At 37.7% G+C, this 14,363-nt stretch overlaps 2 protein-coding genes across 3 annotated transcripts; one reads left to right on the forward strand and one right to left on the reverse strand.

The window, feature by feature from the left end:
- Positions 1–2: 2 nt before the first annotated feature.
- LOC306909713 (uncharacterized protein) lies at positions 3–4,134 on the reverse strand. The gene is made up of 10 exons (XM_079483713.1): positions 4,057–4,134; positions 3,710–3,883; positions 3,416–3,588; positions 2,927–3,142; positions 2,211–2,505; positions 1,941–2,074; positions 1,259–1,498; positions 866–1,027; positions 666–755; positions 3–213 (listed from the first exon to the last, which is right to left on the reverse strand). Exons 1-10 carry the CDS (start codon positions 4,076–4,078, stop codon positions 46–48), a joined length of 1,674 nt encoding a protein of 557 aa, XP_079339839.1. The 5' UTR covers positions 4,079–4,134; the 3' UTR covers positions 3–45.
- A 4,149-nt stretch (positions 4,135–8,283) lies between these two features.
- LOC306909203 (uncharacterized protein) lies at positions 8,284–11,971 on the forward strand. 2 transcript variants are annotated; one of them, XM_079482691.1, is made up of 7 exons: positions 8,284–8,397; positions 8,638–8,744; positions 9,198–9,294; positions 9,560–9,896; positions 10,025–10,159; positions 10,338–10,480; positions 10,844–11,971. In XM_079482691.1, exons 1-7 carry the CDS (start codon positions 8,386–8,388, stop codon positions 11,069–11,071), a joined length of 1,059 nt encoding a protein of 352 aa, XP_079338817.1. In that variant the 5' UTR covers positions 8,284–8,385; the 3' UTR covers positions 11,072–11,971. The 2 variants fall into 2 exon arrangements, with proteins under 2 accessions (XP_079338817.1, XP_079338818.1); XM_079482692.1 differs by having other exon boundaries at positions 8,298–8,397; positions 10,040–10,159.
- Positions 11,972–14,363: the final 2,392 nt, after the last annotated feature.

Genomic DNA, 14,363 nt, shown 5'->3' on the forward strand with positions numbered 1-14,363 from the left:
GCCAAACCCATGGTTTTCAAGTTTATTGGTTTGGAGTAATGGAGGTTACAACCACATCAGGCCGTGCATGTGTGATATGTACTCTTCAGTCCTTGTCTTCTCCATTCTCTCTGATGGACTTTCATCCAGTCCCCTATGTTGAGATATGATGCTTTTAAATATGCGTATACTTGCAGCTTGACCCCCTGCAAGGTTAACAGCATGAGGCCCAACCTGTAGATAGTTCATATACATTTAGTTTATATGTATTACATGCTGTACCAGGGCCGGTTGACCCACATAAAAGCTGTTGTTTATTTGAATGTATATTATTTATTTACTTTTTATTGGCAGATTTCATTGTGTCAACTAATTGTATGACGTGACCAAAAACTGTATCTTTTGCCTGAGTGATATGGTGCTATTATCATTTTTGTATTCACAACAAATCCACCATACAATCTCTCTATACAAAATGTAACATTAAAAATAGCCTCTACGAGAAACATTTGGGCAAAATGTGTGACAGCTAGTTTGTGCACCCCAGTTTAGTCCTCATTCCAAGAACCTAACGTGCCATAGTGTTAGTCTTGTAGTTTTATAGAAAGTTCTATAATATGTGAATTGCAACATGCTGTATCTTTACACCAGCAGTCTTTTACAGTATAACAAGAACAAAACTACACCTGAAGTGCTGTGTACTGCCCCATCAGGTAGAGAGGACATTCTGGTGTCCACTGCAGTGATTCTGTTATGCATGGCCAGCCGTCCAAAACCTGCCAATGAAAATGTTCTGATCATTTTAATAAATAACATACAGCATGAGAGTTCTTATAAAGTTCATATTTTAAGATCTATGCATATTATTCCAGATCTAGTGGCTCACTTGAATGGGGACTTTTCTCATAACGTCTGCCAGTAAAGGGTCTTGATTTACATTCAGTTTGCAGCCTGTTGCCAGCCAAATCTTTTCCCCATTCCACTGTTCACCGTTGCACAGGGAGAGCTTCCAACTCTGAGTCTGATAACACCATTTGGCCTCCGTCACCTTGAGAAGAAGATATTTTATAGGTTAAATGTAATTAAGAAATTCAATTGTTGGTTATTGATATTCTAGACATAAATATAGTATTTCTGCATAAAAAATGTGTGGAAACTATTTTTTAAATCACTTATACTCACGCACAACCCTTTGAGCATTTTATGAAAGCTATTTTATCTATAGCATGCAAGTCTGGTCTGTCTTTCAGAGATACTGTAGCTTTCATCGCGACATCACCTGACAGTGATGTCTGACCAGAAGTTGACCGCTCTGAATGAAAGGCAGAAGTTGTGTGTAGGCCTCGGGGGTCACAGCCCCTCCTTTCCTGGCTTGTTTTATCATTGCCAGCCTCTTATGAAGACTCCTTTGATTATAGAACTGCCTGAGGTAGGCCAGGCCATCCATCTTGATTCCATGCTCGATGTGTGAATAGCGTCCGATCAGACTCTCCACGTCCCCAACATCAAACTGCTTCAACTGTTGGATCGTAAATGTTGAATTCTTAAGCATACAGTATGTGTATCCGTAATACTTGATTCTAATTGAACAATTGATCAACGGCTGGTTGGTTGCAATTCACAACCTCACCACTAGATTGCGTTAAATATCAACGCTGGGCTAGACCTTTAAGGAGTAAATATTACAATGTCTACATTACGTTCCATTTGCGACAGTGCACGCGGTTTCATACTGTATAAATTACTTTGCACTGATAAACATTTTTGTGTGAACTTTAAATGCAGTCAATCTTAAAAAACCAGCCCGTCGTCTCCCTTTGGTTAAGAAAGTCATAATGGTGCGGTAAAGATGACAAATTGTGTCAAAAGCGTTATTGTCCTGCCAGGATTTATATTGCGTTACAGCTGACTGTACATTATTACTAACATACGGTTGTATGAACAGACTGTGTGTAACTTACCTGTAAGTGTTTTCGTAAGACCCAGGTCACGTGCCGGGCACCCTGCTTAAGAGCAATTGAGATAATGTGGGCGCTGGTTAGACCGCCACCCACCACCATCACTCTTTGACCGATATGACACACGGGTGGAGGACCTGAGACAAAGTTTATCCTTTGTTATTTTACTCAAAATAAACCTATACTTTCTATGGGAAAAGGAATCTCACATTCATCTTATAAAATAAAGCTTTATATTTGGTTCTTATTTAAATGTCAAATTGAGAAACACACCCGGTGATGGCTCATTCATTTCCTCACGTGTACAGAAGTAATGCATGAGCTCGACTGTGTGTTGTAGACTTCCCTCCGGGTAACTCTCCTGGATTGCTTGCACCCAAGACGGGATGTTTTCCATTTGTGCCCTTGAAGGTCCTGTCGCCATGACAACAGTTTTTGCCTCTACATTTTCTCCTGTGTTTAATGTCACGTTGAAAAACTTCACCTTGCTCTCATCCTCAGAAAGGATCGGAATGATCCGGTCCACTGTGGCTTGGATTAATATGCTTTCCAGGTCGTATTTGCGCACCTGGGTGGAAATCCTTGCCAATGTAAATCTTAATTTTGTTACTAAAGTTTGATTAGTATTAAATCACACAGCCTGATGCAAGATGGCATGTTTAAAATACAAGCAAGACATTTTGCATAATAATAAAATATTCACTTTTTGCTATTGTAAGAAAACCTATTTATTTAAAAGCTTTCTACTTCAATTGTGGCCAAAAACTGTTTAGTTAGAAGCATTCTTCCAAATATCTTTCTCTGTGTTCACCAGAACAAAGAAATGTAGTAGTTTTGAAACAACTCGAGGGTGAGTCAATGCTGACAGGATATTTAAGTATTTACAACATATAAAGCAGAAACACGGTTAAACCTGAAAAACGTTGCTGCCGATGTATTGTTAGTATAAGGCATTTCACACAATTCCTCATGCAACATGACCCTCAGACCTGCTCCTGGAAGAAGTCTATACTGAGCTGTGTTCCTGGCAGACTGAAGTACAGATTCTTCTGAAGGCCATTTGTTGCGCTTAGAAGCTTTTTGTCCCTCTTACCCAGGCGATTGTCGTTAAAAAATGCATTCTCGTCCTGAATGTAAATTTGCTCAGGTAGACTGTGCAGCTCCTCCACCCGATGCTCCGCCACCACAAACTCTTGTAAGGCCTTCTGGGATGGCACAGATGGAGGACCTATCAGTCCTTTAATGTAGTTTGCTTGTTTACTTGTAAAGTGCTCCACATAACTAAATAGGACTACATAAGATTATTGACATGTTTGTTGTACTGCATAAAGAAGATGATTAAAGTGAGAGATAAAAAAAATCAAATAATACTGTACTTAACAGTGTTTAGTGTTTGATACTGAAATACATTTATTTGAAATAGTAAAGTATTTCCATAATAGGATGTTGTATGTATATGGTTTCCAGTGCTGAATTACCTTATCAAATGGGTCAGTATGCACAAGCATGTGTGATCGGAGATGAGGGATGCTCAGTGCAGTAAACTGGCTTTGCCACAGTGATATCCATCTTCCATACGAATCCACAACCTTGAAGTTCAGTAAAGAACGTGTCTGATGTTTCCCGTCATTCTCTGTTTCTAACACAGGCCCTGTGAAAAAAAGGATTTCATCTATTTTCTGATGATAGAATGTGATGAATTGAAAAAGCAAGATGCACTGATTAAATAGTAGAAAACCAAACTGTTCTTTGGTCATGATCTCCGGACTCACTGGTTGATTGTCTTTTTTTGTTTTTGCGATCACTTTTTGCTTTTGCTTTGCTAAGCTGAATTCCCTGAAGTATGTCAGCACTGGATTGGCAGATAGGCTGGTCAGGGTTTGAGAGTAGAGTAGCGAGTGTTAGGGCATGAGGACCTCCTCCGATTATTAAAACATCCAACATTCCTGAAATGAACACAGAGAGAGAGGGGAGCTTGTTAATTTGTATATAAATTGTATACAAAAAACATTTTGCCACTGCGGGCACAGAAAAACAAACACTTTTACTTTGACTAGCAACCTAACAGTAGTAGGCAAACAGTCCCACAACATAATCTTAATATAGAAAATTCTCTTACTTGCTGGATCATTTGCTTGCATGAAGTTGCTTGGAGAGTGCAGACCGAAAATGCTGTCAGTCCAACAATTCTCAATTTGAAAGTAGTGTGTCAAGTTGTCCACTGAGTCTATAGATACTGTGGCTCATGATTGGCGGTCCAGGATGAGGGTCAGTCTCAGAATAGCTCATAGAGTTCAGGATAATTTTAGCTCACAACTTTTCACTGTTATCTAAACAAGCCAGAAGTCTATAACACTGGATAAATGTAGACATTTTTATATTGATATAATTGGTAAGTTTTAAGAATGTTAGTTTAAAATGTTATGTTTTGCTTTGCATTAAAAATTTTATGTTTAGCTTTATGCCGAGTGGAAAGTGTGCCTCGCTCTCAAGCACTTTCTGCCACCATATTGCTTTTTTTGGTGCCGTTGCGATGGTTAATCATATCATCATATCAGAGCTCCATTGATCATGGATTGTCCTAGCGTGCAAGAACTTCACTCAAAGGTAAGCCTACCCAAACTTGATGGAACTGTCTCAAAGTTTTGCATCTCTGTGTAAATCAACTCAGAGTACACATTTTAACTCTGTGTAGTTTGAACCTCCTTATTGAAACGGCCCCAGGTAACTTTAATGCAGATTAAGCATAATATCCACAAGGGGGCAGCATAGACATGTTCAATTCATGTCCCTTTGTAAACAATGGGTGCGTTACATTTACATCAATGCATTTGCCAGACGCTTAAGCGACATTGCATTATACTATACATTATTTGTTTCAACGTTTGCACAATCCCCTGGGATCGAACCCATGACATTGCTAGTGCCATGCTCTAACCACTGAGATACAGCAAAGCTTAGAGCTAGAGACTATAAGGTTATGAATCTTTTAAGTTATACATATTTAAAGCACTTGAATTGAATTTCTGTTATGGTTAATGTGTCAGTTTGGGAGAAATTGATATGGAGGAAGCAAAACGACTAGTATGCAGGTATGAATGTTCCTCATTGCTCTGCAGTCACCAGCACCTGCTGTTGTAAACATGCCTGTCCTGTCATGTCTCAGCCCACAAATCCAGAACTCCACTGCCTGTTGCCACGCTCAGTGCTCAGTCACGTAGTTGTTGTCATGTCTTCTGGTATTGCTGTGGCTATTGCAGTGGTGTAAAGTAGCCTATTGGAATAAATATAATTAGTTTGTGTACTTAAGTATCTTTTTGACTACTTTGTAGTTTTACTGAGTAAGATATTACCGAATTTACTCTCTACTAAATTTTTTAATAAGCGATTAAGTCTAGTCTAGTCTAGTCTAGTCTATGTTAATAGTCAATAGTTTAAGTGTAATTAGTATTAGTCTTGTATTGTTATCATATCCCCCTTTTTTGTTATGTTACCCCACGTGGGTTTTGTTTTGCATTTATTATTTAAGTCTTGTGTTAAAACCCATTACCACTGTCTGCGCCTGGGTCCTCTGTCCGTGTCTCACAGAATGAACCAGCCATATGAGGACCCAGCTGACTGAGGGATCGTTGCGGCAGTGGTTCGAAGCCGCCGCACTACCGTCCAGGGTCGAAGCCGCCGGGCTCCAGTCCAGGTCGAGGCCGCCGGGCTTCCCTCCAGGGTCAAAGCCGCCGGAATACTGCTTCCGCCGGCAATCCTCTCCGTGTCAGCCGGCTATCCTCTCCGTACTGGCTATCTTCTCTGTGTCGTTTTGAAATTTGTGACTTGTAACATGTTATGGGGTCATTTTCACTGCAAGGTATCTGTACTTTTACTCAGGTATGGTTTCAGGTACTCCTAACACCTCTGGGTCATTTATTTTAAAGAGTCCCAAATCGGAGTTTCCTCATTATAAGTATAAATATTGTGAATGGGGTTTGTGGCTTATATAATGCGGTGGGGAAACTTGCATGCAGGCATGCATTTACATGTCTAAACTTGATCTACCCAGTCACATCCTCCCACAATTAATTCATTTCACACCAAAACTTCATCATATCTACGCACAAAAGTGTTAAGATGCACATGGCTTTACCCTCACTGATGGAAATTTCCCAAAAAATAATGATGATTGATTCTGGTATTGAAAGGTCAGCCAGACCCGCAAACATTTGACAACAGGAACGGATATGAGGTAACATTCATGTAATGAACAAAACAGGAGAAGCATTGTGGGTGGCTCAGAATGCGAAAAATGAAAGTAATGAATAACATTTTGAACTTTACAAATATCTCAAAACAGATGTGATGAGTGTTTAACTCATCTAGTTAACTAATTTAGTCACTATTAAAGTGACCATAATAAGTGTTCTTATACTTACTGTAAAAGTCAATAGTATTCTGATTTCTAGATTTTAATTTAGCATTCTATTCAAACACCATTTTGGATGATAACCATTGAGGAATTGTTTGTTGCTGTGTCTGTATGTACAGTTTTATCATCCTTTACACCTAAACCCAATTTTTGTCTGACAGTGTATGTCAGGGTTTGGTTAAAGGGAGAACCCAATTGCAAGGCAGCGGGGTGAAGGGGTTAACAAACAGACTTTAATAAATACAAAACAAACACCCACGATGGGGAAAAACACTAACCAAACTAAATATCCAAAACAGAAAACAACCACTTCGGGGGGCAAAAATCACTAAACACTGTGTAATCTTAACAATGCATACAGCACACCGGAACATGAACAAGGAACTTCTACATACAGGGCAGGAAACATGCAAACAACAAACGAGCACAAGACAATAGACAAGAGGGTATTAAATAGGGAGACTAACAAAGGAGACAACGATGGGCAGGTGTGGGTAATGAGACACAGGAGGAAAGCTATTCTAGGAACGAGAGGGGCGGGGCCAAATGACGAGACTGGAGAGAACGCATATTATGTCCTGATTGACAATAATATGTTTCTCTCCACATAAAACACGTGGGTCTATCATGATTCTGCCCCAGACCATCAAGACAGTATAGGCTAGTATCACACGTTAGAATGCAAGCATGCAAATGTTTTCTTTTTTTAAATATTGTGTTTATTCTAAGAATTGTTAAGACCGGAAAATCTTGAGTATACACCTGAAGAATAGATAAGAAATGTATTTAGAGTGGACATAAAGCAAAAGTACTTTTCTTTGTAAGGCTATGATTAGAATTTATGAAGCTATGTGATCAAGAGGAAGTTGCTGAATGTGTCAAATTATGATGTAACCCAACTGTTGAGTTAGAATCTTTGTGTCACCTACTGTTGCACATTTTTATATTGTTTTTTTGTTCATATAAAATGTCCTCATTACCACTTGTGAACACACTTGTGAGAACATTTTACTGGTCCTCGTGTGTGTGGTAACCTGTTCGCAGGAAACCACAGGTCTAATGAAAAAAAAAGACATATGCCTGTGAATTGCATTAAACTACATAGCACGACTGTTGCAGTAAAACATACCTCTTCGGCGAATATTTGACAGACAAATGAAGAAAAAAAAACGTACACTAACCCTCTTCTCTCAACAGGTAGTGGTCTAGCTTTTGTTGAAACTACTAACTTTGTATTCGCGCCTATTGACCTATCGCTTATTGCTCCCCGAACTCTTTGTAAGTCGCTTTGGATAAAAGCGTCTGCTAAATGACTAAATGTAAACGTATTTTGAAATTAAACGTATGAAATACAATATGTTATTATGAACAAATATTTGTTCACGTATTCAAATTTTGGTTGTACTTTTAATAAATACACAAAAATTACAGTCTTAACCATTTGCTTTACCTGTAGTGCATTAGTTCCTCTTATTTTGTTGATTTTCCATGAGGAAGTGGGATGCGTAAACTATGTGTACATGTGCACATACTGTGTCATTTTCTTTTGTCCTTAATTTTGTATCAGTAATGTTTGCAGGTAATACCATATAAGTATGTGTTAAGAGAAAATCTGTCATTTCCTGAAACACGTATAGCAAAGTCATTTTCAATAATGTGCCTAAATGATCAATAACGTTTTATAAAAGTAGATAGCTATATTGTTACACTTTATAAAATATACTTTTATGATCAAGAGGAAGTTGGTGAATGTGTCAAATATGATGTAACCCGCCTGTTGTCTGCAAAAATGTCTAGTGGAGTAAAAGTAGATATGACTATATTGTTAAAGATGACTGGCGTAGTTCTTTTATCTCTTCACCGTGGGTTATGCTTTTCAAGCCTTCCCCCACAACTTAACACTTCCGCTTCTATAGCAAAACCTCAAACTTTGGTGAAGTGACATCAGTGCATAGGTTCCCCTTTCAGCTTCAGCAGAGCTTTAAAAACAGCACTTCAGAGCCTAAGCTCTGTCAACGGTGAAACAAAGTTATCATGGCAGCCGGGGTAAGCAAATTAGTATCTTATCATAGATATATTAGAACTTATCACTGCTGTTGATGTTATTGGATGGGGTGTGGTGGAGTAACAGCATAAATGCTTAAAACTTGTGGTGGCCATAAGCCACACAATGAAAGTGTAGGTTGTGTGTACGATGTGACTGAACCATAGTAAGCGGTTAAACCGATTCTGAACTTTCTACCGAACCATTATGACATAATATAACACTTTGTTTTTTTTATTCAGGGTAATTCTCTCAGTGGAGGTGTTGCACTATTTCACAGCAAGCAGGATGGGAAACATTCTTATGAAGTGACAAACTTTATAAGCTCAGGCAAAGGATTTTTTGCAAGGTGAGATGTTTAATAATTAAAATCAAAAATCTAAATCAAATCCCTTTATTGTCACTCAACCATATACACAAGTGCAACAGTAGGCGGAAAACTTGGGTGCAGTTCCAAACAACATAGCAGTATGACAGATAAGTGACAAAAAATTACAACACACTATCAAGTGTTTAATCATAGTATAATGAATGACACATAATTTACACATAACTACACAGCGGAAAATGTACACATGGTAATGACAGATGATTAAGACATAACTACGCAAAAAGTATCCAATATGAATAGCATAAGGAAAGTTGACAAAAAGAAACGACAACGTTGGTTCGGACCTCGTGACGCAGTAGCCTACTCGGCTCCATCTTTGGAATTAGTTCTTCTTTTGGATATGTAATTTATTATATAATTATTATATTATATCATTATCTATATTATATTATAATCTATCCGTCTATCTAGGGAGGGTGATAAAGTCCTGATGGTCAACGGAGAAAAGCTGGAGGATTTAAGTCCAGAGGAGTTTGCTAACATTCTGGTTGAGGGATCTCCCCTGCTGGTGGGTCACATACACATGCGCACACGCGCACACACGCACAGACACACACATATATAAACTTGTGTCTTCCCTGCAGCCATTAGATCGGTACAGTCATATAGAGAAGTGAAATTGGATGTTTCACTGTGGGCTTTTTCGCCCTTGTCAAGAAACTCACATTGATCACATGGTCTTGTGGGTGGGTGAGACCGCATGAGGAATAGTAGTACAAGTGAACTCGTAGGACCGGATTTTCATTTTCCTCAACTGTGATCTCTTGTATCAGACTATACATCACCAGTGCAGAGACAGAACTAAGGAGTGTTTGTCAGAGGAGATCCGTGCCTATAAAAAGGAGTCGACGGTGATGGACTTCAGCTTGACGATGGTGAGAGAGGAAGATCTACACCCAGAGGGACATGAGGAGCAACCACACCCAGAACCTGACTGGGAAGAATGTATTAAAGATGACAATCTGTTTTTTGTCTCTATGACTGAAACGAGTCTTACACTTGTTATTGCTCGGGGCTGCGACCCAGAAAGCCCCTGTCACAACTGCGGAAGAACCGACTGCCAGTTTAATGAAGTTGTCGTCATGCCTGAGAGAGCTGAGATTGTCTATAGTAAGAAATAAGTGCTGCATTCATTTTCATTTCCTGATCTGTAAAAGAAAATTTTTAATAATCATTTTGTTTTTGGTTGTATCATTTTATTTAAAAATTCAATTATTGCATGTTAATAAACTATTCAGGTTCTATTGTTTCAGATGGAGCAAGGATTGTGAATCAGGTTAAGGAACGAAATAATTTGTTCCTGAAGAGTCTCCTAAGAAACAAATATGTCACCCCATGGAAGGAGCAGCTATCATTGGGGGACACCATGTCAGGTTTGTATTCAATAATGAAAATATTAGAAAATTCCTCTATTTCTTTGACAATGTCTTACTAATTGGATGTCGGAAATGAAGTTCGACTTTCAGAGGAGGTTATTACATATATTACATTCCTTCCGGTTGTAACAATACACATTTTCAGCATGTTTTAAATGCTTTGTTTCCTCTTCAGCAAAACTCACCATATATTATTACAAGATGAACACAATCGATAGAGCTTCCGGCTCCCCTGTTGTGCTGAACTTCACAGGCACAAATAACTTCTTCTGCTGTACCACCAAGGAAGGTGAAAACAAGAAGATGTTACAAGTCGTGGTACGTTCTTATTTATTTGTACAGGTACATGTAGGGGCCAAAAGTGATCCGAATGGCATATTTGATTTTAATGCACCCTCGGGTTAGATTAAACCATCAAAATATGAGGTTTATGGCATAAACCTTTGCGGTATTCATTATTTAGCAAACTACTGCATATCATGCCATGTGAGTTTTATTTGAGTATAATAACAAATATTTTTTGATAAAGTTCACATGGAAATAAAGCATACATTGACTAGTTCAATATATTCTAAATTCCAGATGTCCCTGTTAATGTAACAGTAATATGCACCTTCATTAAAGGTATACGTTATGTCATTTAAACTGCAGCTAAATTGTTTCATCTGTGATTTTTTTTAGTGCCATGATAAAAGTGACCTGAAAAATATATGCGCGGATGACCCTGAAAAGTGGTCCCTGGTATTTTACATGTCTTCTACATTAGACAATCTCCGACGTTTTGAGTCTGCTCTTCACAGAGGGTGGTTCATTTACATACAGAGTGTGAACAGTGATGAAGTTGAGATGAAGGAAAGCCGTCAGTATAGTCCAACCAACTTTTATTTTGTGATTGAGAGTCAGACTTGAATGCTTTCCTGATGCTCATTGGTTAGAGCATGGTGCTAGTAACGCTAAGGTCATAAATTCGGTCCCAGGGGATTGCACATATCAGAAACAAATGTAAAGTGATAGTTTGGATAAAAGTGTCTCCCCAATGCGTAAATGTAAATGTAGAAAGCAGACTTGTGTATCTTTGCTAGCAGCAGTTGTGTGAATATATCAACATGATATTTATGCATTACATGTATTATATCATGTGTATAAAAAATAATGCTAGGATACACTATATTTAAATGGAATAATGCATTTTGTAACTGGAACCTGATAAAGCTTTCTAATACCTTTTTATAAACTAATCCTAACCTAGTTAAACTGACTATGTGATTCAAGATTACATGAACAATCCTAATGTGTCATTTACATAAATTCTTTGGACGAGCGACTATCTATGGGATATGTTCAGATGTCAACTGTTTAAAAATAATAAGTTGCATCATCACTGAATACAAAGAATGTATTGTTTAACTGCTATTGCAGTAGTAAGTAGATATGTATCATACTACTAGCTGATATGTTTAACTACCATGATGTTCATATGCATGTTTAAGTGTCATCTTTTTATGTTGAACTGATAGATTTGATCAGTGCATTTAATTGTTACTTTTCTTGCAAATGGCTCATGTTGTACTTTGGAACTTTGAATTTTTAACTAAACATTGTTTTATGTGTATTCCTCATATTGAACAACATGTATAAGCTTAAAGCTACTAATAACTTTAAATTGTTGCTTTAAGCTATTTACATTTTTAATTTATTATATTTTAATGTGCTTATGTATCACATAAAAGTAATGTGAATAACAATTTTTATAACTGAAAGTTTTTATGATAACGTGTAACAAACATCGAAAGAATAAAGAAACATTATAAAAAGATGTCCAGCCTTGAAAATGTTTAAAAAACAAGTTGTTGAAGTTACTTGAAATCTTTTTTCAGAGGATATAGTATTTTATTTATATTTATTCATTTTTGTTATTAATATTTGTAGGATATATTAGAAATTCAGAGATTCATAAAAAAATATTAATCAAAAATAAAACCATGAAACATCATTATGTATACATCAAAACCCAGTGCCCAAAAACATGCGAATGATGCAACGAATGTTTAACTGATGTCACAATGGGCTATATACACGTTACTGCTAAATTTGTTGCATCAAGTGTTACACTTAGCTGGTCTAAACTTTCTGGAATATTACTGTGTGAATTCAACATTTAAAATGATAATAATGCACTGTAAAATAAAGTGTGACTATTTCTGAGGTTAAAAGCAAGTGACCACAATGAACACCACAGATAGAAAATGGACACATTCACACGGTGTGATAGTAAGGTATAGTAACGGCCCTTTAGGGGACATCATAGAGCGTTGGGGAAATCCAGCTGCAATACACCGGTGGTCAAACAGATGCCTGGGAACCTGGGCTTCATTTGCAGAGCAGGGGAGTACGTGGAACACAATGTCAGCAGATCAAACAGCCACCAGGCAAGACCCCTTCTCCTGTTCCAAAGAATCAGTCTCCTTCAGACACGCATGGCCAGCTGTTAGACAATTAGTTACTAATTGCGATCATCAGCAGCAATGCAGAGGCAATTATTCAAGTTACTCAATTACAGGAAGTATCGTCTAAATATGGGCAGGAAGTTGGAGCATGGTGATGTGTTCTAATAAACTGGAGGAAGTCACATTAGCAGTGGAGGAAGCACACAAATATGGGCTTAATAATAAAACAGGAAGCCGGTTGCCAGGTTTGTCCATAAATAGATCAAAAAGTCACAAAAACCCAACTACAAATGTGATTGCACATGCACAGTGAATAACCAATTCAGAATGCACACAGTAAACACACATGACACAGCACACAATAAGGCCCTAATGTCTCGAATTAAAAACGGAAAAATACTGAGTCAACCTGTGACATACACAATATTTATTATTAATACATATTCACAAAAAACATTGTATTTGTTAGCATTAGTTAATAAACAATGAACACGGATGATGAACAAACATTAACAAACACAAATAGGTAAGGTAAGTATGTTTTCTGTCTTCGTGATGTACAATGTATTTTCTTAATCTTTTAATAACCTTTAAAAAAAATCTCGGTTTCTCTCTCTTCAGAAAAGCAGACATTCTTGGTGGGAAAAATGTTAATGAAGGATTTAACTCTAGAGACTGTATTACTATATTTTTGTAGTGTTCTACAAATGGGGACGTCCCCAAAAGGGAGGTTTGCTTACGTTCAAGTACAAATGGAGCAAAACGTGTAATGGGGAGCACACAAACACACACTTTCAGTCTGTGGTAAACTAGAATAGTGAAATGTGTCATGGCAGAAAACCCGTTCAGGGGGTTTTATGACGTCTAAAAAGAACTGATCACATATTAATGTTGAGATCAACCACATACTGTGGTCTATTTCAGAGTCTCTACTTGAATAAAACACTGAGATAAATTCAGTCTTAGATCTAGTGTCATCTGAGAAGATCTGTGCCTATAGGACAACAATCATGAGGTTCAGCCTGATGATGGTAAGAGAAGAATATCCGGAAACCGATGGATACCAGGAGCCTCCACATCCACAATTCGAAGATGTCGACCTACTTCCTGTCTCCATGTGTGAAACAAGCTTCAATCTGGATTGTGAGACTGACCCCGGTATCCCTTCCCACAACTGTGATTGTCAATATAATGAAATGGTAACTGACAGTGCTTGTAAGTAAAAATCTTTTTATTTTGTACCATTGATTACATTCATTTTGAACTGTTTGTAAATGCCACTCATTCAATTTGTATTATAGACAAATTCTCACCCTTTTGCATTTTCAAATGTCTTCATTACAGTTTTTCTCAATTGTTTACACACAAATATTGGTACTTGAAACACAATGACCACAACATGTAACTCATGCACCAACCCCCTGAACCAATTCTGCTAAACTACAAGCACAAATCCTGCTTTACACTCACATTTCTAAAACACACTTTTTTCAAAACACTACACACAATTCTCTGCATTTGGCACAATTTTCGGGCAGAAAAATCTCTTGTTTTCGCAAAGAACATACATCAAATATCCACACTGACCCATCACATGGGCAAACACCTGTCACAAACGCGTATACCCCTTATCCAAGCTATGGAAAACGCATGTGGAGATATAGCATTTGATGCTTTTCATGGCTGGACTCGCCATGCTAGGCGATATTTTCCCCGCTGCTTGGCCAGGGAAAACATTTCTTGTGATTTGGATG

The sequence above is a fragment of the Barbatula barbatula genome (assembly GCF_947034865.1).
Source record: "Barbatula barbatula genome assembly, chromosome: 20".
NCBI lineage: Eukaryota > Metazoa > Chordata > Actinopteri > Cypriniformes > Nemacheilidae > Barbatula > Barbatula barbatula.

Bases quoted from the DNA above. Each gene is read 5' to 3' on its own strand.
- LOC306909713 (XM_079483713.1), bottom strand. From the start codon at position 4,078: ATGCAAGCAAATGATCCAGCAA. The intron at 3,143-3,415 runs GTAATTCAGCAC...GTGCCATCCCAG, and splicing joins ATACTGACCCATTTGATAAG to AAGGCCTTACAAGAGTTTGT. The intron at 2,075-2,210 runs GTGTGTTTCTCA...ACTTTGTCTCAG, and splicing joins AATGAATGAGCCATCACCGG to GTCCTCCACCCGTGTGTCAT.
- LOC306909203 (XM_079482691.1), top strand. The intron at 8,745-9,197 runs GTGAGATGTTTA...CCGTCTATCTAG, and splicing joins GGCAAAGGATTTTTTGCAAG to GGAGGGTGATAAAGTCCTGA. The intron at 10,481-10,843 runs GTACGTTCTTAT...GATTTTTTTTAG, and splicing joins AGAAGATGTTACAAGTCGTG to TGCCATGATAAAAGTGACCT.